General features: G+C 38.3%; 6 protein-coding genes across 6 annotated transcripts; 3 read left to right on the top strand and 3 right to left on the bottom strand.

Moving 5' to 3' along the window:
• The first annotated feature begins 33 nt into the window (after positions 1 to 33).
• Fsn (F-box synaptic protein) lies at positions 34 to 2,642 on the top strand. The gene is made up of 3 exons (XM_089837564.1): positions 34 to 841; positions 1,033 to 1,300; positions 1,812 to 2,642. Exons 1-2 carry the CDS (start codon positions 107 to 109, stop codon positions 1,216 to 1,218), a joined length of 921 nt encoding a protein of 306 aa, XP_089693690.1. The 5' UTR covers positions 34 to 106; the 3' UTR covers positions 1,219 to 1,300; positions 1,812 to 2,642.
• Positions 2,545 to 4,291, bottom strand: LOC149676513 (uncharacterized). The gene is made up of 6 exons (XM_089837574.1): positions 4,067 to 4,291; positions 3,626 to 3,803; positions 3,505 to 3,567; positions 3,188 to 3,277; positions 2,958 to 3,085; positions 2,545 to 2,880 (listed from the first exon to the last, which is right to left on the bottom strand). The coding sequence occupies exons 1-6, from the start codon at positions 4,078 to 4,080 to the stop codon at positions 2,721 to 2,723; spliced, it is 633 nt and encodes a 210-aa protein (XP_089693700.1). The 5' UTR covers positions 4,081 to 4,291; the 3' UTR covers positions 2,545 to 2,720.
• Positions 4,292 to 4,912: 621 nt separating this feature from the next.
• On the top strand, positions 4,913 to 5,716 carry mRpL36 (mitochondrial ribosomal protein L36). Its single transcript, XM_089837586.1, has 2 exons — positions 4,913 to 5,043; positions 5,114 to 5,716. Exon 2 carries the CDS (start codon positions 5,133 to 5,135, stop codon positions 5,586 to 5,588), a length of 456 nt encoding a protein of 151 aa, XP_089693712.1. The 5' UTR covers positions 4,913 to 5,043; positions 5,114 to 5,132; the 3' UTR covers positions 5,589 to 5,716.
• On the bottom strand, positions 5,609 to 15,481 carry LOC149676511 (ATP-dependent RNA helicase DHX30-like). The gene is made up of 11 exons (XM_089837523.1): positions 15,202 to 15,481; positions 13,774 to 13,896; positions 13,125 to 13,711; positions 12,316 to 12,602; positions 11,661 to 12,256; positions 11,247 to 11,590; positions 10,760 to 11,181; positions 10,602 to 10,695; positions 9,896 to 10,299; positions 9,628 to 9,820; positions 5,609 to 5,976 (listed from the first exon to the last, which is right to left on the bottom strand). The coding sequence occupies exons 1-11, from the start codon at positions 15,332 to 15,334 to the stop codon at positions 5,659 to 5,661; spliced, it is 3,501 nt and encodes a 1,166-aa protein (XP_089693649.1). The 5' UTR covers positions 15,335 to 15,481; the 3' UTR covers positions 5,609 to 5,658.
• A 77-nt stretch (positions 15,482 to 15,558) lies between these two features.
• Nufip (nuclear FMR1 interacting protein 1) lies at positions 15,559 to 18,543 on the top strand. Its single transcript, XM_089837547.1, has 7 exons — positions 15,559 to 15,885; positions 15,946 to 16,122; positions 16,303 to 16,365; positions 16,730 to 16,812; positions 16,879 to 17,585; positions 17,662 to 17,906; positions 18,427 to 18,543. Exons 1-7 carry the CDS (start codon positions 15,703 to 15,705, stop codon positions 18,517 to 18,519), a joined length of 1,551 nt encoding a protein of 516 aa, XP_089693673.1. The 5' UTR covers positions 15,559 to 15,702; the 3' UTR covers positions 18,520 to 18,543.
• MED11 (mediator complex subunit 11) lies at positions 18,523 to 19,777 on the bottom strand. The gene is made up of 3 exons (XM_089837582.1): positions 19,272 to 19,777; positions 19,032 to 19,172; positions 18,523 to 18,744 (listed from the first exon to the last, which is right to left on the bottom strand). The coding sequence occupies exons 1-3, from the start codon at positions 19,333 to 19,335 to the stop codon at positions 18,557 to 18,559; spliced, it is 393 nt and encodes a 130-aa protein (XP_089693708.1). The 5' UTR covers positions 19,336 to 19,777; the 3' UTR covers positions 18,523 to 18,556.
• Between the last annotated feature and the right edge of the window lie 487 nt (positions 19,778 to 20,264).

Below are 20,264 nucleotides of genomic sequence, written 5' to 3'. Positions count from 1 at the left end.
CAGGGTAAGGAAACATCATTGGTTTATTTGCAGAACGTAAAAGAAGGAAGACAGAAGTAGACGAGAAAACAGGACAAGGAATAGGAACTCGTATCGTAAACTACGGATGAGAATCGTGATCGTTTTTTTCAAAGAGTCATTGCAGTTGCGGGTTTTCGTTATTACTGTCATTGAAAGAAAAGGGGAAGCCAATGGGCGGTCGTTATTCGGCGGTGGCGGCAGGATGAGAGAGGAGGTGACGGGGGCTGTCAGTTCCGTCATGGCGACGGCCAAGTGGGGTAAATTGTACGCCAACGTGTTGGAAAACATATTTTCGTATTTGGACTTGACGGATTTAAGGAACAGTTCTTTGGTGTGTAAAACGTGGTACAAAATCCTCAACGACGAAAACAACGATGTGTGGAGGATGCATTGCGTCCGGAAATTGGCGGAAGAGGCCTTGAAGTCGGACTTGCTGTCGAGCGTCCCGACGTACAAGGCCAAATTGCGGGCCTTCTATCACGCGTGGGACCCCAACGAGTGCTCCAGGAACATTTACGTCAAACCTAACGGGTTCACCTTACACCGGAACCCGGTGGCGCAATCGACGGACGCGGCCAAAGGCAAAATCGGTTTTCGGACTGGTCGGCATTGTTGGGAAGTGTGGTGGGAAGGACCCTTGGGAACGGTAGCTGTGGTGGGTATAGCTACCAACGAAGCTCCGGTTCAGTGTCCCGGATACGTCGCGCTACTCGGCTCAAATTCCGAGAGCTGGGGATGGAATTTGGTGGACAATCACTTATTGCATAATGGTGACAGTCAAGGAAATTACCCCCTCCTAAATAATGCCCCCAAGTATCAAGTAAATCGCCTTAGTAATCAGATCTAACCTGATGGGGGAAAACCCACCTGGGAAACCCACTTATGGTTAAGTCATTTCAAATTGCCTAAGACTGATTCTAAAATCAAATTTGACCAAGGTTTTCCCTTGTTGGGTTAAGTAACGCAGTAAATGACATCCATACATATTGAACTGTGTCTTTTTAATCTTAGGTAGGTGAAAGAATAAGAGTGATACTCGACTGCGAAGATAATACACTGGCGTTTGAGCGAAATTACGAATTCCTAGGAGTAGCATTCAGGGGATTACCTGATAAAAAACTTTACCCAGCCATTTCGGCCGTTTATGGAAATACGGAGGTTTCTATGGTTTATTTAGGGCATCCCTTGGACGGCTGACACCCTCTACTTGTAACAAATACTCATACAACACCCCAACTCCTATTCACGTGCCACAAGTTACAAAAATATTCGGCCACAGGTAAAGAAAACGCGGGAAATTTCACTTACCTTTAAAGGAGAAATTCCAGATTAAAATTAGAGGAAAAGTTCATCTAACATAACATTACATCTTAAAAGAACGGCCTTTTTCTAAATATAAAAGGAAAAATATCAAAAAAAAAAAAAAAGGATCTCTTATTACGAAAGAATTAGCATTTAATTAGTCCTAAAAACGACGACTACGGCGCCGCCATTGTGCCATTGTTTGTTTAGTGACGTCAGAACCCTTGCCCCTATGGGATTGGTTGAATTCTCACAGGCTGGGAGGGGTAAGGGAGGGTAGGGTAGGACATAGCCCACTCGCTCACGCGCGGCGTGTAAGAGCAGACGACACTAAACCAATGACGACCAGTAGTCCTTGATTGTTTTTAAGACTAATTAAATGATAATTATTTTGTTATAATTTTTATATTTAGAAAAAGGCAGTTTTTTTAAGGTGTAATGTTATGTTATCGTAACTCTTCTTATAATACAAAATTAATTCTTTTCAGAATTGCAGAGAAATTATTTTTGAATAACATATCGTCACGCATTTTAATTGTTGTGAGATAAATTCATTGACTTTCTCTCATTTGTGGGGCAACAAACAAACAAACAAAGATAATATAAATAATCAAACTTTAAACAAAAAAAAACTACTACTACTAAAGCGCGTCTCGTCGTAAGATGGAAGTAAAACAAACAAACAAAACAAATACTCAGTGCAACTTCACACAAACAAACAAACAAATAAACAAACCAAAGAAGCTTCCAGATTGTTTAAACATAAATTAATAAATAAATAAACCTTTGGTTGGTTTAAAATACGCAAATGGCGAAAGAAAGAATAAACACAAATTGCGCGACAGCGAGAACCCATTTTTTTGGAACAATTAAACTTAGGAAATGACTAAATTAATTTAATTCTAAATTAAACGCTTAAGTATGAGTCGAGTACTTCATGATGATGATGATGATGATGATGAATAAGTGTTTTCCAAAAAGAATATGTGTCATAACTCGTCAAGTCATAAGCTTAAATAAACACGCAACGCGAATGTTCCTTAAATTCATGAACATAAAATGAAATGAAACACTTAACAAAAAAAACTTGAAAAAAACTATTGAAAAAAATTTAATTTATGATTTTAAAAATTAAAATTAAATTAAATTAAATCCCCTTGCCTAAATCCTTTAGTTAATTAATTACTGAACTTTTGTAAATTAATTATATTAATAACTTAACTAGGATAATTAAAATTTTATTTACCAATGTTTTTCTTTTTTTTTTTTTTATTCTTTTGAGAATACAAAAAAAAATTAAAAAATTTATTTAAAACTTACTTATCAAAAATTGAAAAATATTAATTTCCATAAAAATAATTAATTTGACATTTCAGAAGCTGGTTGGTTGTTGCGTCTCATGTTGTGAAAAATTTCTTTTCAATTTCCCGAATTTTGTTCATTATTTCCAGTTTATTTTCCTCGTAATGTTCATTTTCATTTTGTAGAAAGTCATTGGCTATTTTTTCAGCGTAGATTACAATTTCGGAATCATCAGGAAACTTTGCTACAATGTTTCTAAGAGAAAGAAGTAATTAAGTTAAGTTAGAATCTATTAGTATATATTTAATTAAAATAACATTATTAATATTAACTTTAATTCTTCATCTTTAAGTTTTAATTGATTTTCCAAATCCTGAATGTTTCTGAGTAGTTTACTTTCGCTAATTTTAGCCAATCTTAATTGTGCTTCTGTTTCAGATAAATTCTTGCTCAGTTGCTCCTTTTAAGAGGAGTTTATTAATTAATAATTAGGCTTTGTAATAATTATCTTGATCAAAAACAAACTTAATAATTATAAGAAAAAACGTGGTAATTAACTCACTCGAATTTGATTATTTTCTGTTTTAATCCTTTTCATCTCTTCTTTATTCCTGGATTCCCGTTCATTGTAATCTTCTTGCAATTCCCTCATCTGAAAGATTTGAATTTAAAGGGGCTCACCAGCGCTGTTGGGGGGGGGGAGACCGCCCTTAGTTCAGGGGGAAAACACCCAGCTCTTTGGCCATAAGGAATGGCGTCACCGTCGCGGTGGGCGGGTAAGCAATATGCTAACCAACAGTTTGACCCCCCCTTCACCCCAACAGCTCCGGCCAGCCCCTTTAATAACCCATAATCCAGTTGTATTTAAGTACAAATTACCTCCTTTTTCTGAGCTTTGATAGACTTATCCAATGCATCTAATTGACCAATCAAATATTCATTCTGTAATTAACTGGAAAATTAGATTGATTTCCAAACTACAAGGTAATAATTATCCTACCTGTTTCTCCGTTTCATTCTTCCGTTTTTCAAGTTCATTAAATTTGGCTCTGTTGACCATGTTTTTAAGCTCCGTTGTTTCATTATCCCTGCGTTTCAAGAGGGCTAATCCTATTTCCTGATAAAGCAACTCAAATTCTTTTTCCAATTTCGTTTTTAAGCCGGTTCTCTTAGGTAAACTGAAACGGAAACCATAAATTAAGCCTAATATAAGGCTTGAACAACACACTAAGCCTAATATAAGGCTTGAACAACACACTAAGCCTAATATAAATCTTGAACAACACACTAAGCCTAATATAAGGCTTGAACAACACACTAAGCCTAATATAAGGCTTGAACAACACACTAAGCCTAATATAAGGCTTGAACAACACACTAAGCCTAATATAAGGCTTGAACAACACGTTGCTTTCTATGTATAACAAAATTTTATAGTTACCTAAATTTCTCCATCGTATATTATTTAAAATCTTTAATTAGTTTAAACTATCAATTAAAAAACGCAGTTGAAAATTCCCGCTTCACAGAATCCTGGGTAAAATTTATAGCAGACAATAGAAATTATTTTTAGTTCAGTACAGTTCACTTCTTTTATAAATTCTAGAATTCTCATAACTTTCTTCACTCATAGCCCACTCTCAGAGTTGCCAGTTGGGCGGTTTCCCGCCCAAATTGGGCTTGTTTTTGATCTATGTAGCGGGAAAAAATGGTTGGGCGGAAGGCGGTTTTTTGGGCTGGTTTTTCGGGCTGGTATTTTGGTAAGGTTTCTGCCGGTCTCGGTCTGCGAGTCGGCGGTTACGGGTAAGCGCAGTGATTCAGTGAAGGGAGGAGGGGTTCGGCCGGCCACTCGGAACTCGTGAGATTCATTCTGTTCTGTGCCACTTTAGCTACCTTCCCCCATTCATCTAACACGCAGTGCCTCTAGGCCCTAGGCTCCTAGCCCCTAGTAGCGGACTGGATTGAAAACTCTTGGCGGGAAATTCGCGAATGGTAGACTGGCATTTTAAAAACGGGGAGCGCTACAATTATAAAATTAAAAAAAATAGGGATTCTACTAGTCGAAATGTCTAAAATCTAATAAAAAATGAACACATTTTTAAGCTAAGAGATATTTGAAAAATGAAAACGAAGTTAATACCTTATTCTCTGGACAGGGAAACTACTGTAACTAAACAAGTTTATGATATTATTGTCTATTAAATATGTTTACATTGTAAGTTAATAACCTGGCTTATTGTTAAAAAGACTTTCTGTATTGGGCGCTTTTCTGGAAAAACAAAATTTTTGTTTGGGCGGTAATTTGGGCTGCTTTCCGCTTGGGTTGGGCGGGATCTGCAAAACTTATCTGGCAACTCTGCCCACTCTGTCCCGCTTTACCGCGTTGATACTGTCGTCTGCAAACTTTTCTTCCCCAAGGTTTAAATTAATTCCCAAACATCTAATTAATTATATTTACTTAATAACAAACGCATTTTCTACGTTTTAGATTTTAAACCCGGTAAAATATGTTGATTTGCACGATTCTGAGGTCTGGAAACCAAGGCTTAACGAAAAGCCGCGGATTTGGATTAATATCAAATAAAATTACTACGCAATTAAAACTAATTAACAATGGTGTAGTAACATCCACTTCCCAAATACACGACCCCATCTCGCTTGCAAAAGGTCAAGGATCAAATCACACGACCTACCTTCAGTCTTATAGAAACTTCATTCTACTACCAAGACTAACGTCAAACGCACTTCTTACTCCGACAACACCTCAATTACAATTAAAGAATGGCTTTAAGGATATGGACGTCTTGAGGAAACGTTGCAAAGACTGTTATTTTAAACAAATAGACAATCGTTGGTACGTTCTTTGTCCAACGCATGGTCGCCATAAACAAAGGCAAAGAATTACCGATATTCGTAATAAATGGATTATAACTCACACTACAGCTGGAGTTAAAAAATTTTAATTACTTAGTGAAACAACGAGTGTAAATTAAAACTAATTTATTCAATTTGAATAAAAATAAATTATGTAAATTACTCTTTCCGTTGATTTGAACTACCTAATAAAGAGGCAAATTCCTCAAGAAATCTATTCATTAAGTCCCTAATTTCAGGCGGGGTTTGATGATGGCGTCTTTCTCTCGTACTTTGACTTAGATAATATTGCATCAACGTAAAATAACACTCCTTCCATTTTAACAACAGATTAGCTTGACTTTCACTGCAAGTAAATGATAAAGCTTGCCGATTGTCAAAAACAATATTGATCATTCTATCTTCAGAATAATCCCTTGATTCAAATTCATCGGAATATTTTTCAATTTCTTCCTCAAATGAATCTTCAGATTTTATCTTAAAGGCAAAATTAAATTAAAAATGTACTTGGTAGTAGTCTAGTAGTAGAAGGCGGCAATTGTCAATAAGTTCAGATAACATAACATTAAACCTTAAAAGAACGGCCTTTTTCTAAATATAAAAGGAAAAATATTAAAAAAAATTAGGGTCATTCCTATTTTAGAGGCCGTTTTCCATAGTGGTAAAGTTTTTAGTAGGATGGTAGTAAAAATAGTAGTATTCCCCCTACATGGAAAAGCAAAACCTATGATGGAGAAAATAGTATGAATTGCTACATTGTGCCGACTAACCATAAATTGCCGCCTTTTCCAAAACATTGCTGACTAACCATAAATTGCCGCCTTTTCCAAAATATTGCTGACTAACCATAAATTGCCGCCTTTTCCAAAATATTGCTGACTAACAATAAATTGCCGCCTTTTCCAAATTATTTCTGACTAACCATAAATTGCCGCCTTTTCCAAAATATTGTTATATTACTGTCTTTTTCCGTGTAATGAGGCGCATACTTAGCCTTTCGTGAATAAACAGGAAAAATGAAATGGGGTAATGCACTGGCCTTTTAACAAGGCGTTTTAAGTGTTCTAATTGCGAGGCCAGTACAGAATGAACATGTAAAACGAAATGTTGGAATAATACATTGGCCTTTTAACTAGGGGTCCTAAGAGACATAATTGCGAGGCTAGTACAGATATGCCCTTAGGTTCAAGCGAGATTAGACCAGGTTAGGTTAGGTTAGGTTTGGTTTAGGCGAGGCGGGTGAAATTTCATGTCGGGCCTCTCAAGTAGGCGTTGGTAGTGGCCTACTTGAGAGGCCATTAGAAAATGAACACGCAAAATTAAACTAGGGACAATACATGGGTCTCTTATCTATGTTTTTATCGTCGGCTACTTGCCGTTCGTGAATAAATATTAAAAACGAAATGGAAGTATCACATTGGCCTTTAAACTAGGTGTCCTAAGTGGCCTAATTGCGAGGCCAGTACAGATATGTCCTAACGTTCCAATTAGGTTAGGTTAGGTTAGGTTAGGTTAGGTTAGGTTAGGTTAGGTTTGGTTAGGTTTGGTTAGGTTAGGTTAGGTTTGGTTAGGTCAAGTTTCTGGCCGCTCATCTTGGCGTCAGTAGTGGCGTACTTGAGAGGCCAGTAGAGAATAAACAAGCGAAGTGGAACCATGGTTAGGTTAGGTTTCTGGCCGCTCAACTAGGCGTCAGTAGTGGCCTACTTGAGAGGCCAGTAGAGAGAATCAAGCAAAATGGAACCATAGATTATTACACTGGCCTCTCAACTAGGCGTCAGTAGTGGCCTACTTGAGAGGCCAGTGGAGAATAAACAAGCAGAATGGAACCATAGACTATTACACTGGCCTCTGAACTAGGCGTCAGTGGTGGCCTACTTGAGAGGCCAGTAGAGAATAAACAAGCAAAATGGAACCATGGACTATTACACTGGCCTCTCAACTAGGCGTCAGTAGTGGCCTACTTGAGAGGCCAGTAGAAAATAAACAAACAAAATGGAACCATGGACTATTGCACTGGCCTCTAAAATAGGCGTCAGTAGTGGCCTACTTGAGAGGCCAGTAGAGAATAAACAAGCAAAATGGAACCATGGACTATTACACTGGCCGCTCAACTAGGCGTCAGTAGTGGCCTACTTGAGAGGCCAGTAGAGAATAAACAAACAAAATGGAACCATAGATTATTACACTAGCCGCTCAACTAGGCGTCAGTAGTGGCCTACTTGAGAGGCCAGTAGAGAATAAACAAACAAAATGGAACCATGGACTATTACACTGGCCTCTAAAATAGGCGTCAGTAGTGGCCTACTTGAGAGGCCAGTAGAGAATAAACAAGCAAAATGGAACCATGGACTATTACACTGGCCGCTAGACTAGACGTCAGTAGTGGCCTACTTGAGAGGCCAGTAGAGAATAAACAAACAAAATGGAACCATGGACTATTACACTGGCCTCTCAACTAGGCGTCAGTAGTGGCCTACTTGAGAGGCCAGTAGAGAATAAACAAGCGAAGTGAAACCATGGACTATTACACTGGCCGCTCAACTAGGCGTCAGTAGTGGCCTACTTGAGAGGCCAATAGAGAGAAACAAGCAAAATGGAACCATAGATTATTACACTGGCCGCTCAACTAGGCGTCAGTAGTGGCCTACTTGAGAGGCCAGTAGAGAATAAACAAGCAGAATGGAACCATAGACTATTACACTGGCCTCTCAACTAGGCGTTAGTGGTGGCCTACTTGAGAGGCCAGTAGAGAATAAACAAGCAGAATGGAACCATAGACTATTACACTGGCCGCTCAACTAGGCGTCAGTAGTGGCCTACTTGAGAGGCCAGTAGAGAATAAACAAACAAAATGGAACCATGGACTATTACACTGGCCGCTCAACTAGGCGTCAGTAGTGGCCTACTTGAGAGGCCAGTAGAGAATAAACAAGCAAAATGGAACCATGGACTATTACACTGGCCGCTAGACTAGACGTCAGTAGTGGCCTACTTGAGAGGCCAGTAGAGAATAAACAAACAAAATGGAACCATGGACTATTACACTGGCCTCTCAACTAGGCGTCAGTAGTGGCCTACTTGAGAGGCCAGTAGAGAATAAACAAGCAAAATGGAACCATGGACTATTACACTGGCCGCTCAACTAGGCGTCAGTAGTGGCCTACTTGAGAGGCCAGTAGAGAATAAACAAACAAAATGGAACCATAGATTATTACACTGGCCGCTCAACTAGGCGTCAGTAGTGGCCTACTTGAGAGGCCAGTAGAGAATAAACAAGCAGAATGGAACCATAGACTATTACACTGGCCGCTCAACTAGGCGTCAGTAGTGGCCTACTTGAGAGGCCAGTAGAGATGGGGTTTACTGATTTCTGTGTAGAGACAGACGAGACTATGAGTGGCTTCACAATAGGGCGACTATAGACACCTGGTTGAGAGGCCAAGATCTGGGGAAGTTCCCTTTGGTGACATATGTTTCGTTATTTTGAGCGCATTAATAGTACAAAATGAATTTCTTTTGGGAAATTTCGATGAGAACATTAGGTTAAATAATCAAAAACTGTTAAAACAGTAAAATCATACGAAAACGTTGCTTCTGAAATATGCCCAATGAGTATTCAAATAGAGCTGTTCATAGTATTTTCTCCGTCATTGGTCTAGCTTTTTGATCTAGGAAAAATACTACTATTTTTACTACTATCCTACTAAAAAAAATCCCACTATCGAAGGCGGCCTCGTAAATAGGAAAGATCCAAAAATTAATTATCTCTTAATGCCAAATAATTAGCATTTAATTTTTCTTAAAAACGAGAACTACTGTGGCAGCCGCCATTGCTATACGTGCGTGATCGAGTGTGCCATGCCCTCCCTTACCCCTCTCACCCTGCGAGAGAATTCAACCAATCCCGTACGGGTAAGGGTTCTGACGCCATTGCTGCCACTAAACAAACAATGGCGGCGCAGTACTCCTCGTTTTTAAGACTAATTAAATGCTAATTATCATATTGTAATAAGTGATCATTTATTTTATTTTTAATATTTAATTCCTTTTATATTTAGAAAAATCCCGTTCTTTTAAGGTATAATGTTACGTTACCTGACCTTAATAGTTTAATAGTAAATAACTTACCCGAGTCACAGTAATATTTGGATTAGGGGCCGTCAATAAAACTAAAAGGGAAGAAACGGGAGAAGCGTCTTTGACAATCAATTGACGTCTCTCCTCAGATCGCATGCTATGGAAATAAACTAAATAAGGATGAGGCAATTTCGCTTCTTTCGAGACCAAAGATTCTTTGGTGAAGGCGACGATTTGCTGGTCCCTAATACACAAAGATAATTGCGTGAAATATGATCAGGGCTGAAAATTGGCGTGATCCTAAAGAATTAAGGCTTACACATTGGTAGGAACTATAGTTTCCGACTTCAATCCGCTTTTGGCCCAACTTCCTTGGAATATTCTTACCAAATTTGGGTACAGGGCCGTGCACAATGTAGCCAAGACTATAGCAGTGGCTTCCGAAGTGGGATTATCCCAATCGGGAGAGTTTACATTCATTTCCTCAAAGATATCTTCGTTTGAATAATACAATCTGTCGTTAATCAGTCCAACTTCCGCCAAATGATTCAAGAAGATTTTCTTCAATCCCGAGGAAAATTGTATTCCGTTTCGACTGACCATATTCTTACGAATGAAAGTATTTTCTTCGCCAAATTCTTTGGCGTATTGCCAACTTTCGTATAAAGCCGCTAAAGTTAAATGGTCACTCTTTGACTTTGAAATGTCGAATTTTTTCTTAATCTGTCCACGCAAAAATAATCCTCAATTACTTCTCGTCTAAGTTAAACGCTAATTAGTTGCAATTAGCCTTATTCCTGATCAGCGCCATCTACCCATAGCGGTGACTTTGAGAACTACTGTAAGCGGCAAGCCAATCAGATGTCGCTAAAATCTGGTGACGTCATTTTTGGTAAGACTCGAGAGTGCCAGTCAGTGACGTCACCAGAATTTAGCGACATCTGATTGGCTTGCCGCTTACAGTAGTTCTCAAAGTCACCGCAATGGGTAGATGGCGCTGATCAGGAATAAGGCTAATTAACTACCTCTTTAACTTGAGATTTCTGATCTAAAGTGGCGTGAAATGGATCTCGATTGGCTGATAATAATGACACAATGTTCAATGTGGATTCCACACATCTATCAAATTAATGTCGTCTTACACATCAGGTATTTATTTGCAGTTAAGTAGGCCTATAATTACTTTAAAAACGAAGAAACGACGAGAGCAACGGCCAATCTAGGATGTGTCGAAAAACAGGCAATTTTTTCGCCCAACAGAGTCAAGTTTTCATACTCGTCCAATACGCCCAATCGAGTCATGTCAGAGACTGCCCTACTAATGGCGGACTTTGAAGGTGGTTGCGGGGCTTTGGCTAATAATTCCTTGCAAAGCATATCCGGACAAAAGACCTTCGAATCAATAACGACTTTCTCTAAGGGTGTTCTCATCATATCGGGGATTGGGAATTCGTCCATTAAACTGTGAGCTTCCTGTGTATATAATCTATAACATTCCCCGGGTTTAACTCTTCCAGCGCGACCTTTACGCTGTTTGGCGTTCGCCCTTGATATCCATTCCGTTCCCAATCTAGCAACACCTTTATTCGAATCGTAACTTAAAGCCTGAGAGATTGAAATTACCATTGAGGTTCTCGAACGCAAACCACCACAATTACGATAATAAATACTTTGTGAAATCCAGGATCGATAACGTAGACAACATCGTCAATTGTAATGGACGTCTCCGCGATGTTTGTGGAGAGAATAATTTTTCTAACTCCGGGAGGAGGATTGTTGAAGATGAGTTCCTGTTCATTATGAGGGATGGACGAATGAACGGTGCAGATTAAATGCCTCGAGGAATTCCCGAATAAATAATTTAATCGTTGTTGAATGGCTTTTATGTCTTGCCAACCAGGAAGAAAACAAAGAATAGCCCCGGCCGATTGTGTTTCATCAATATATCGAATTGTATCCAATACAAGATCGTAGTTTAAACGAGGCATCCCTTGTTTGGGTGAAACGCTCATTTCTAAAGGAGAAATCAAAATAACCCACCACGTACTTCTTCCCTTCTCCCCTCATCTCTTCCGCCTACGTACCATCTCTGTAATGATTAACTTTAGATATCTTTTTGACGATATCAGGGAGGTAATGTTCTTTAACAGGGTACATGAATCCCGGGACATTTATGATAGGAGAATTATGAAAATAAGTAGAAAACATCTGAGAGTTTAGGGAAGCGCTCATTAGGGCCACCTTCAAGTTTTTATTCCTTTCGATGATGTCCTTCAAAAGAACTAAGAGGAAATCGGTTTGGACATCTCTTTCGTGGACCTCATCAACAATAACGTGACTGAAGTTATTCAAATCAGGATCCGAATGCAACTTTTGTAACAAAACTCCGGTGGAACAGAACAAAATGGATCCATTTTTGGGAGGGGGAACGCTTTGAAGGCGAACTTGGTACCCTATCGTCTGGCCTATAGTTTCCGCGCGTTGTTTGGCGACTAATTTCGCAATGTTTATCGTCGATAATCTGCGAGGTTGAGTGACAACCATCTTGCAAACACCGCCGATATTTTGAGAGGAGAATTCATCCAAAATGAACTGAGGGACCTGAGTTGTTTTACCACAACCCGGTTCACCCGATAAAACTATCACGCGATTGGATCGAATCATTTCCAAAATTTTCTCCCTGAGTACATTAAGTTCGTAATTAAAACCAAGTTATTACGATGGTTATTATTGTCGTACTTATTATCGTAGATTGGTAGTGATTGTTGCATTTCTTTTATTTTTAACGAATCAATATCATTAGCTCGCATTCTAGAAACGTAATTTTCGTACAAATAATGACTCCTAGCCTTCTCATCGCTATTCATTTCCGAATAACCGTCTTTAGTCATTTCAGAAACTTCATTCGTTTCCTGCCCACCAAAATCTTCAAAATCATCCTCATCTTTGTCGATTAAACTCTCAACAATGGATGAATTATAACGTTTCGGTGATACAATATTGGCCTCAATATTATCACGTAATTTCTACCCGAGAAAAAAACCCTTTATTAAAAACTAAATTGAAGGAAAAGTTCAGATAACTTAACATTATATATTAAAAGAACGGCCTCTTTCTAAATACAACATGAAAAATATTTAAAAAAAAAAATGATCTTTTATTACAAAATATTTATCATTTAATTAGTCTTAAAAACGAGGACTACTGCGCCGCCATTGCTTTAGTAGCGTCAGAACCATTACCGCTACGGGATTGGTTGAATTCTCACAGGGTAAGAGAAGGGGGAGGGGGTAAGGTAGGACATAGCCAACTCAGTCACGCACGTAAGAGTTTCGAATTTGGCAGACGCCACTAAAGCAATGGCGGATGGCGCGGTAGTCCTCGTTTTTAAGACTAATTAAATGCAAATTATTTTGTGACAAGAAGTCATTTATTTCATTTTTTAATAATTTTCCTTTTATATTTAGAAAAAGGCCGTTCTTTTAAGCTATAATGTTATGTTACCGGAACTTTTCCTCAAAGCGAATTTTTTCCCTGTCTAATCTTACTTCATAATCCTTTAAAATCTCTGACATATTTTGTTCGGAAGCATTGGGAATTGATACAAGCAAGGGATTCCTTCTACTAGCCACGAAGGCTTTTCTTTCATTCTCAGTGTACAAAATAGGAGAGTTTTTATTATCAACAACCCCTTGACTTTTTAGCCATTCTAGAGTTTTGAAAGCCGCGATTCTCTCAGCATCTATTTTACCCTTTCCAACACCTTCCGCCGTATAATTTTTAGGCCATTTGACCTTCAATATGGCTTTCCAACCAATTTTTTGGTTAGTAACGCCTTTCACGGGCGTGAATTGTACCATGGGTCTCCAATTCTGAGAATTGTATTTTTGACAAACCATACTAAAAACATTTGATAAAGATATTTTGGCTTCTCTTAAAGAATCTGCCGTCATTTCGCGCGATTCGTCTTTGATGCAGAGGCTGAGATTTTCATCTACAACACCCAATTCCTTTAATTTTAGGCATACTTGAAGAAAAGCCACTTTTTCTGACTCTGATTTGTTTGTGGCTACGCCTTCTACCACTATATCTTGGGGCCAACCCATAGAAAGAGTCGTTTTCCATTTATTTGATCCTTTTAAATCATATCTGATCAAACTCTAGGTCTTAATAATCCTTAAAACATTGCTTAAATACCTTCTACGCGTTGGGTAATGAGTTTTGGTAGACAAATGTCTTTTTGCAACTTCACAGATATTTCGCTAACTAATGAATCTAATTTTATCTTGGCATTTTTTACATTTAGTAAAGTACCGTGTGCTGTCAGTAAAATTAATAAAATTTATACACGAACGTATAATTCAAATGCGCAAAATCCAAATAATATTACGCAATAGAATGGCTCGGGCAAAAAGGAGAGAAAGAGGGAGAGAGAATCAGTATAGGCAGCCGTGATCCATGCGTGGTAAAAACGGGGGTAAATCTACGGTACACCGCGGCGCCTGAGCGCAGCTTTCTCGCGCACAGTTGACGTAGGGGATGACAGAGATAAGGCGAGGCGGTCAATCCCCCCCATGCGCAAAGGATGTGCGTCCTTAAACTAAACGTACCTAAAATTGTTTTTACTACCCCCCTATTTTCCCATTTGTCGGCGGATTTTATAAAGCGCGTTTCTATCTATCTCCCTCTCTCTCCCATAGATATATTAAAAGGGTAGATACACAATTCAATGGGAGGTCGACGCGGAAGGGGCAACGAGCAGACAGCCGCTATTTTCTGGGGGTAGCTGTATAAAACGCCATCTATCGGGAACTTTCGAAACTAAATTAAAGGATGAGCTTAGAGTAGTGGCACTCTATGTTAACCCCCTATAGGGCATAATAAGTCAAACCCTCGGAGATGCCATTACTCCATTTTATACGAGCTAAGAGCGGAAAAACGTATTTTATAAATTTTACACCTGTAAAATCTTTTAAAAAACACTTGGAACTTGTATTTCTACTTACTTTCGAGGAAATACCACCGTTTTCTGGAGGTAAGAGTCTTTTTTATACATTTATTAGTAATAAAAACATTAAGGCGAGCTAAGCCTTGGTCTTGTAAAACACGGCAGATTAGTGATTAGCGCGAGGATTAGCGTCGTTTTCAAAATCACTAATCTGCCGTGTTTTACAAGACCAAGGCTTAGCTCGCCTTAATGTTTTTATTACTAATAAATGTATAAAAAAAGACTCTTACCTCCAGAAAACGGTGGTATTTCCTCGAAAGTAAGTAGAAATACAAGTTCCAAGTGTTTTTTAAAAGATTTTACAGGTGTAAAATTTATAAAATACGTTTTTCCGCTCTTAGCTCGTATAAAATGGAGTAATGGCATCTCCGAGGGTTTGACTTATTATGCCCTATAGGGAGTTAACATAGAGTGCCACTCATCCTTATGATAGTTCCAATTTTGGCCGCTAATTTTTCCCCGATAGATGGCGTTTTATACGGCTACCCCCAGAAAATAGCGGCTGTCTGCTCGTTGCCCCTTCCGCGTTTTTTCGTTAAGCCTAAGCCAGCGAAGTGGATCTAGACCCTTTATAGTTTTACTATATCTATGCTCTCTCCTCTTTGGTTCAGGCTTACCTTTATAGTTTGATTTCGGATCCTCTACGGTGGAGTTGAATCGACAGAAAACGCCAGTATTTAATACAGTTCTTTCACTTAAATTTTTATATAATTTTAACCAATGAAATCGAACTAAAAGACACTTTTCCATATTAAAAAAAACTTTGGTTTATATTACGTTACGAGTTTTTATTAAATTTAATACGATCCCCTAGACTCAGTTACACAACACAATCACATTCGCACATGGTCGATTGGTTCACGCACGAAAGTGATGAAACCGGCTGCTGTCGTCTGCTTTAAAAACAGTACAAAGAGTATTTAGGGAGCGGTGTCGTATTGCATTCATTGATAAAATGTGCCGCACCATGGAGCAATATTAAACAAGTCCCAGCTTTAAGGAAAAAGTTATCGGCTGCTACGGGAGAAACACATGTCACGAAGGCACGTGGTTGCCAGTTTTGCGCTTAATTTGAAAGTTAAATAAGGCATTCTCATTTAGTGTAATGAAGCTTTAAAATGAACTCAAGTTCGGGATTATTACCTAAGCCTTTTATCGGCTTAGAAAGTAATAAATCGCTAGTTCAAAATAGTTTTTTGAATACATGTAATGTATCTAGCGATACTTCCACTATTTTACCATGGTATAACTCTTCAAATAGCTTTCAATCAGCGATTAAAATTGAAGATCCAACGATACAGGTATATTTTAACCACAAATTATAGTAGTAGCTCCTATAAATTATTACATTGGTTAAACAGAAACCTGAAACGTCGTCTAAAATGCATAAATGGGCAAATAATTCAAGACAGTTTCCTCCAAAACCTTTACAAAAACGACCAAATTTCCCTCGAAATCAGGATTTTTATTGCGATACGTGCGATAGATCATTTATGGACGAAATATCTTATCAAAAACATCAAGGGGAACATATTACGGTTAGTTACAAGTTTTCAGACTAGGAGTATTGATACAATTTACACCAGGAGAATAGTCTACTTGGAGGACGAAGTATAGTACCAAGAAGCCTCACCTCCTGTTGAAAATTGGATAAATCCTCCTAGTCCGATAACTATGCATAAACTTTTAAATATTGTATCTAAAAATTAAATTTTTAGTGTAATATTCAAGGCTGTAAATTCAGAGCTCATCCTAAAATAGTGGGACTTCATAAAAAAATGGTATACACTAACGGGTATAGAGAGCTTTCAGATGGGATAGTAGTACGTCACACCCTCCCAAGTCGTCACGCCCTCCCCAAGTCGTCACGCCCTCCCCAAGTCGTCACGCCCTCCCCAAGTCGTCACGCCCTCCCCAAGTCGTCACGCCCTCCCAAGTCGTCACACTCTCCCAAGTCGTCACACCCTCCCAAGTCTTACCGCTGTTTTGGTAGCCATATTGGGTGGTCTCAGCTTCCTTCCTGCTTTAAACCCACCAATATGGCGGCGTAAATTACGTCACGAGACTCAGCTCCTCCTCCAACTGAAAGCTCTATTCTTTTAAGGTCACAAAATCATAGATATTGAACTATTTCTTTTTTTCTAGCAACATTTAACAGGTTTGGCAAAGAAAATAATGTCATTAGACACACCCGAAGACATAAAAAAATGGAGAGAAGAAAGGAAAAAGTATTAATTTAATTAAAGGGTTTTTTTATTTAATTTAATTTTTAACCCCCCCTTTTTTTTTTCAAGGAATTTTCCAACTGTAGAAAATGTTGAAAAACGTAAACAAGAATTGGAAGAGAAAAAAGCGCGTGGAGAAATTTTGGACAACAAATATTTTGGAAAAATGCGCGGAAGGGGGAGAGGGAGAGGGGGAAGAAATAGATTCAATAGAGAAGAAAGTATCAACGGAAGAAATTCAGAAGATCCTAATAAAAGTAACTTTAACTTCAGAGGCAGGTTCAGAGGTCAAGGCGGCGGTTTTGTTAGGGGTAGAGGAGTGTTTAGGGGAAATCATCAAAGGAAAAGAACTTTTGGTCAACGTAACTCTGATGATAGTTTCGAAGAGGCAAGAACCGAGCCTAAAAAGACTAGAAATATTTCCCAAAACTACGATCAATTAATGAAATCAGTTCTCGAAGAAACTAAAAAAATGGGAGAGGGACCAACTCGGTTATCTAAAAATTTATCAGATGAAGAGTTAGACGCAAAGTTATCTAAAGAGGAAAAATCAGATGGAGAGTTGGACACGAGTTCCGATGATGAATCTAACAATTCCAATTCCAATGTTGGATTAGAAACGGTTAAATTATTAAATACAAGCCATAAAGAGTTAGAACTATGTCAAGAGAAGTCGGAAGAAAGTCAAATACATCCTGATAAGAAGTCAGAAGCAAAGGGAGACCAAATACCTACAAATATTGAACCTATCAAAGAAATTAGTTTCAAAAAAATGGGTAAAAGTTTAATTAATTAATTAATTAATTAACATTAATGTGAATGTTAAAGACCATTTATCATTTTAATAATTAGATGAGGAACCATTAGAAAAAGAGGTAGCTAAAGATATTAAAGTCAAGTTGGAAAGTGTCAAAGGAGCCTTGGGTTCACTAATGGACAATTACGGATCAGATTCTGAAAGTGATAGTGATAGTGAACCTATGGAAGTTTCCAGCAAAATAATAATCCCAATTCCTAAACCTAAAATTGAACCTAAGAAAGTTCCAGCACCTAATCTGTATCCTATGCGCAAAAGACAAACTAGTTTGTTAGAAAAAGTATGTTTCCCCCTTCCCCAAGGGGGTAGACACTTGAGAACTCGGGTGTACAATATGTCTTGAACTCAATGTACTGTCAAAGCTGAACTCTGAGTTCCGAAGGATTTGAACTCAATGCACTGTCAAAGCTGAACTCGGAGTTCCGAAGGCTTTGAACTCAATGCACTGTCAAAGCTGAACTTTGAGTTCCGAAGGCTTTGAACTCAATGCACTGTCAAAGCTGAACTCTCAGTTCCAAAGGCTTTGAACTCAATGCACTGTCAAAGCTGAACTGCGAGTTCCAAAGGCTTTGAACTCAATGCACTGTCAAAGCTGAACTTTGAGTTCCGCAGGCTTTGAACTCAATGCACTGTCAAAGCTGAACTTTGAGTTCCGCAGGCTTTGAACTCAATGCACTGTCAAAGCTGAACTCTTTTGAACTCAGGTGTACACAGAGATCCAAAATATCTACCCCCTCGGTTTCCCCAACTGGTAAAAATCCAATTTTAAGACTAATGTCGTCATCTGGTTATATTTTCAGTTATTATCCAATGAAATTCGTCACGAACGTAACATTATCCTTCAATGTGTTCATCATATTGTAAAAAATAACTTTTTTGACAATAAAACTTAAAGCTTATTTTAAAAAATCTATAAATATTTTCAAGTGTTTATTGATTAGAGGGAGGGATTTGGGATTGACGCATAAGATTGGCTTGATTTCTAGCCGATTGTTGTTGCAAATGCGTGTTTTTAACCCTCTCCAACTCATTAACTCTGGAACGAGCGTGTTCCAAACGATGCCAAGCCATATGAAGAATTTTTTGAGCGGCGTAACTCGAACCTTCGTGAGGTTGCCCTACATTTACATATTTTTTTCACATTTTGAACCATATTCCTCTCAACCATAGCCCACATGATCACGCTGGCTGCACGCGCTATGCAGTAAGCGTGCGTGATCAAGTGGGCTATGTCTCAACACAAATAGAGTGCTGTCAGAAGCGCCGGTGTGACGTCACCCATGCTGTTTTCCCATAAAGAAAAACCGGTAACTGTCATGGCCGCTCATTGCTAAAGGCAGACTCATGACGTTTAACCTTGGATCTGACGTCACAACTGACAGCACTCTATACCTATGACACGTACCAGTGGATACTTGTGTCAGATATGTGATCTGTTTTTGTAGGCAAGTTTCCACGTTTTCCAACGTCTTTAAAAAGGCGGTAGTATTGGCTTCCACTTGTTTCATGCTCGGTTTTTCTTTGCTGAGTTCCATAACAGCTTGGCCTGTGTGACAAAATGTTGGCTAAGTTTACGTTAAACATCAAACTTGTCAGTAGAAAACCCCCGACTTTCGGAATTTTTCAAGCAAATTACGTAACGTACCTGCACTTTGTAAGGCGCTCCCTACATCCTTTTCAATAGCTTCTAAAGTCTCTAATTTTTCCATAATTAAAGTTAATTTAAACCTAATCTCGCAAATTCTATTTTCGAAAGCTTTGGGCTTAGCGCCTTGCAAACTAATGTCTATCAAACTTAAGCTCAAATTATCAGATTATACAAATAATTTCAACTTAAAACAATAAAAAATAAGTTAATTAATGTTAATTTGCGCAATTAGCGGTAACACTTTTAAATTCTTACGGTTTAAATTGCCATCTATCGAGAAAATTTACTAAATTATGAGACTATAATTCAAAATGGCGACTTTTTATCGGCCGAGCAGGGATGCCAGATTTAAAACCTTCAACCCGCCAAAACCAAATTGGAAACAAGCCCAAAAAACCGCCAATCTATACTTCGAAAAGAAGCCCAAAAACTGACTATGATCTAAACAATCCAGTCCAAAAACAAGCCAAAAATTTATCGTGAAAATTTGGAATTTGTTTTTCTTTTAGAAATTTCAATGCATATTACATACTGACACCATTTTTAAAACCCAAAACAAAATGAAACCACTTTCAAAATTGACGAATTATAGGCTACACAAATGGCTTGACAGCACCATTTGTCAGTTTTTTGACGAATGGCTAAAAGTGCGCCTCTTTTTAGGGTAGAAAGAAACTAAAAATAACAATTTTTTGGAAAAGGTGGCAATAAACAAGCTAATTAGCCATAATTTGGAAAGGTACCAATAATTAGGGGTAAAAACATATTCTATTTAGAAAAACTTTGGAAAAGGGGAAATTTATTCAGTTGATAAAACTTGATAATAACAAAAACAGGCGCACATTTAGCCGCTCATGTTTTTTGGGCCTTTTAATGATCTTCGCCTATTGGCGGTATTTTAAGTACAGAAAGCCAAAGAAAAACCCCGACAAGCCCAATTTCCAGCCAATATTTTTTAGAAGAAGCCCAATTGGCGGCTTTCCAGCCCAA

This window comes from Phalangium opilio, unplaced genomic scaffold (assembly GCF_054372755.1).
Source record: "Phalangium opilio isolate 3A_F unplaced genomic scaffold, DU_Popi_V2 ptg000045l_1, whole genome shotgun sequence".
Taxonomy (NCBI): Eukaryota; Metazoa; Arthropoda; class Arachnida; order Opiliones; family Phalangiidae; genus Phalangium; species Phalangium opilio.
Note: the sequence above shows the minus strand (reverse complement) of the source record. Positions and strands in the feature narration are given on the sequence as shown.

Bases quoted from the DNA above. Each gene is read 5' to 3' on its own strand.
- Fsn (XM_089837564.1), top strand. From the start codon at position 107: ATGAGAATCGTGATCGTTTTTTTCAAAGAGTCATTGCAGTTGCGGGTT. The intron at 842-1,032 runs GTAAATCGCCTT...TTTTAATCTTAG, and splicing joins ATAATGCCCCCAAGTATCAA to GTAGGTGAAAGAATAAGAGT.
- LOC149676513 (XM_089837574.1), bottom strand. The intron at 3,568-3,625 runs GTAGGATAATTA...AGTTAATTACAG, and splicing joins AGAATGAAACGGAGAAACAG to AATGAATATTTGATTGGTCA. The intron at 2,881-2,957 runs GTTAATATTAAT...TCTTTCTCTTAG, and splicing joins CTTAAAGATGAAGAATTAAA to AAACATTGTAGCAAAGTTTC.
- mRpL36 (XM_089837586.1), top strand. From the start codon at position 5,133: ATGTTGATTTGCACGATTCTGAGGTCTGGAAACCAAGGCTTAACGAAA.
- LOC149676511 (XM_089837523.1), bottom strand. From the start codon at position 15,334: ATGGAAAAGTGTCTTTTAGTTCGATTTCATTGGTTAAAATTATATAAA. The intron at 13,897-15,201 runs GTAAGCCTGAAC...TTTTACTGACAG, and splicing joins TCCGAAATCAAACTATAAAG to CACACGGTACTTTACTAAAT. The intron at 13,712-13,773 runs GTATTTAAGCAA...ATGATTTAAAAG, and splicing joins CATTACCCAACGCGTAGAAG to GATCAAATAAATGGAAAACG.
- Nufip (XM_089837547.1), top strand. From the start codon at position 15,703: ATGAACTCAAGTTCGGGATTATTACCTAAGCCTTTTATCGGCTTAGAA. The intron at 15,886-15,945 runs GTATATTTTAAC...TTGGTTAAACAG, and splicing joins TTGAAGATCCAACGATACAG to AAACCTGAAACGTCGTCTAA. The intron at 16,813-16,878 runs GTATTAATTTAA...TTTTTTTTCAAG, and splicing joins TGGAGAGAAGAAAGGAAAAA to GAATTTTCCAACTGTAGAAA.
- MED11 (XM_089837582.1), bottom strand. From the start codon at position 19,335: ATGGAAAAATTAGAGACTTTAGAAGCTATTGAAAAGGATGTAGGGAGC. The intron at 19,173-19,271 runs GTACGTTACGTA...TTTGTCACACAG, and splicing joins GAGCGCCTTACAAAGTGCAG to GCCAAGCTGTTATGGAACTC. The intron at 18,745-19,031 runs GTACGTGTCATA...ATGTAAATGTAG, and splicing joins TCTGACACAAGTATCCACTG to GGCAACCTCACGAAGGTTCG.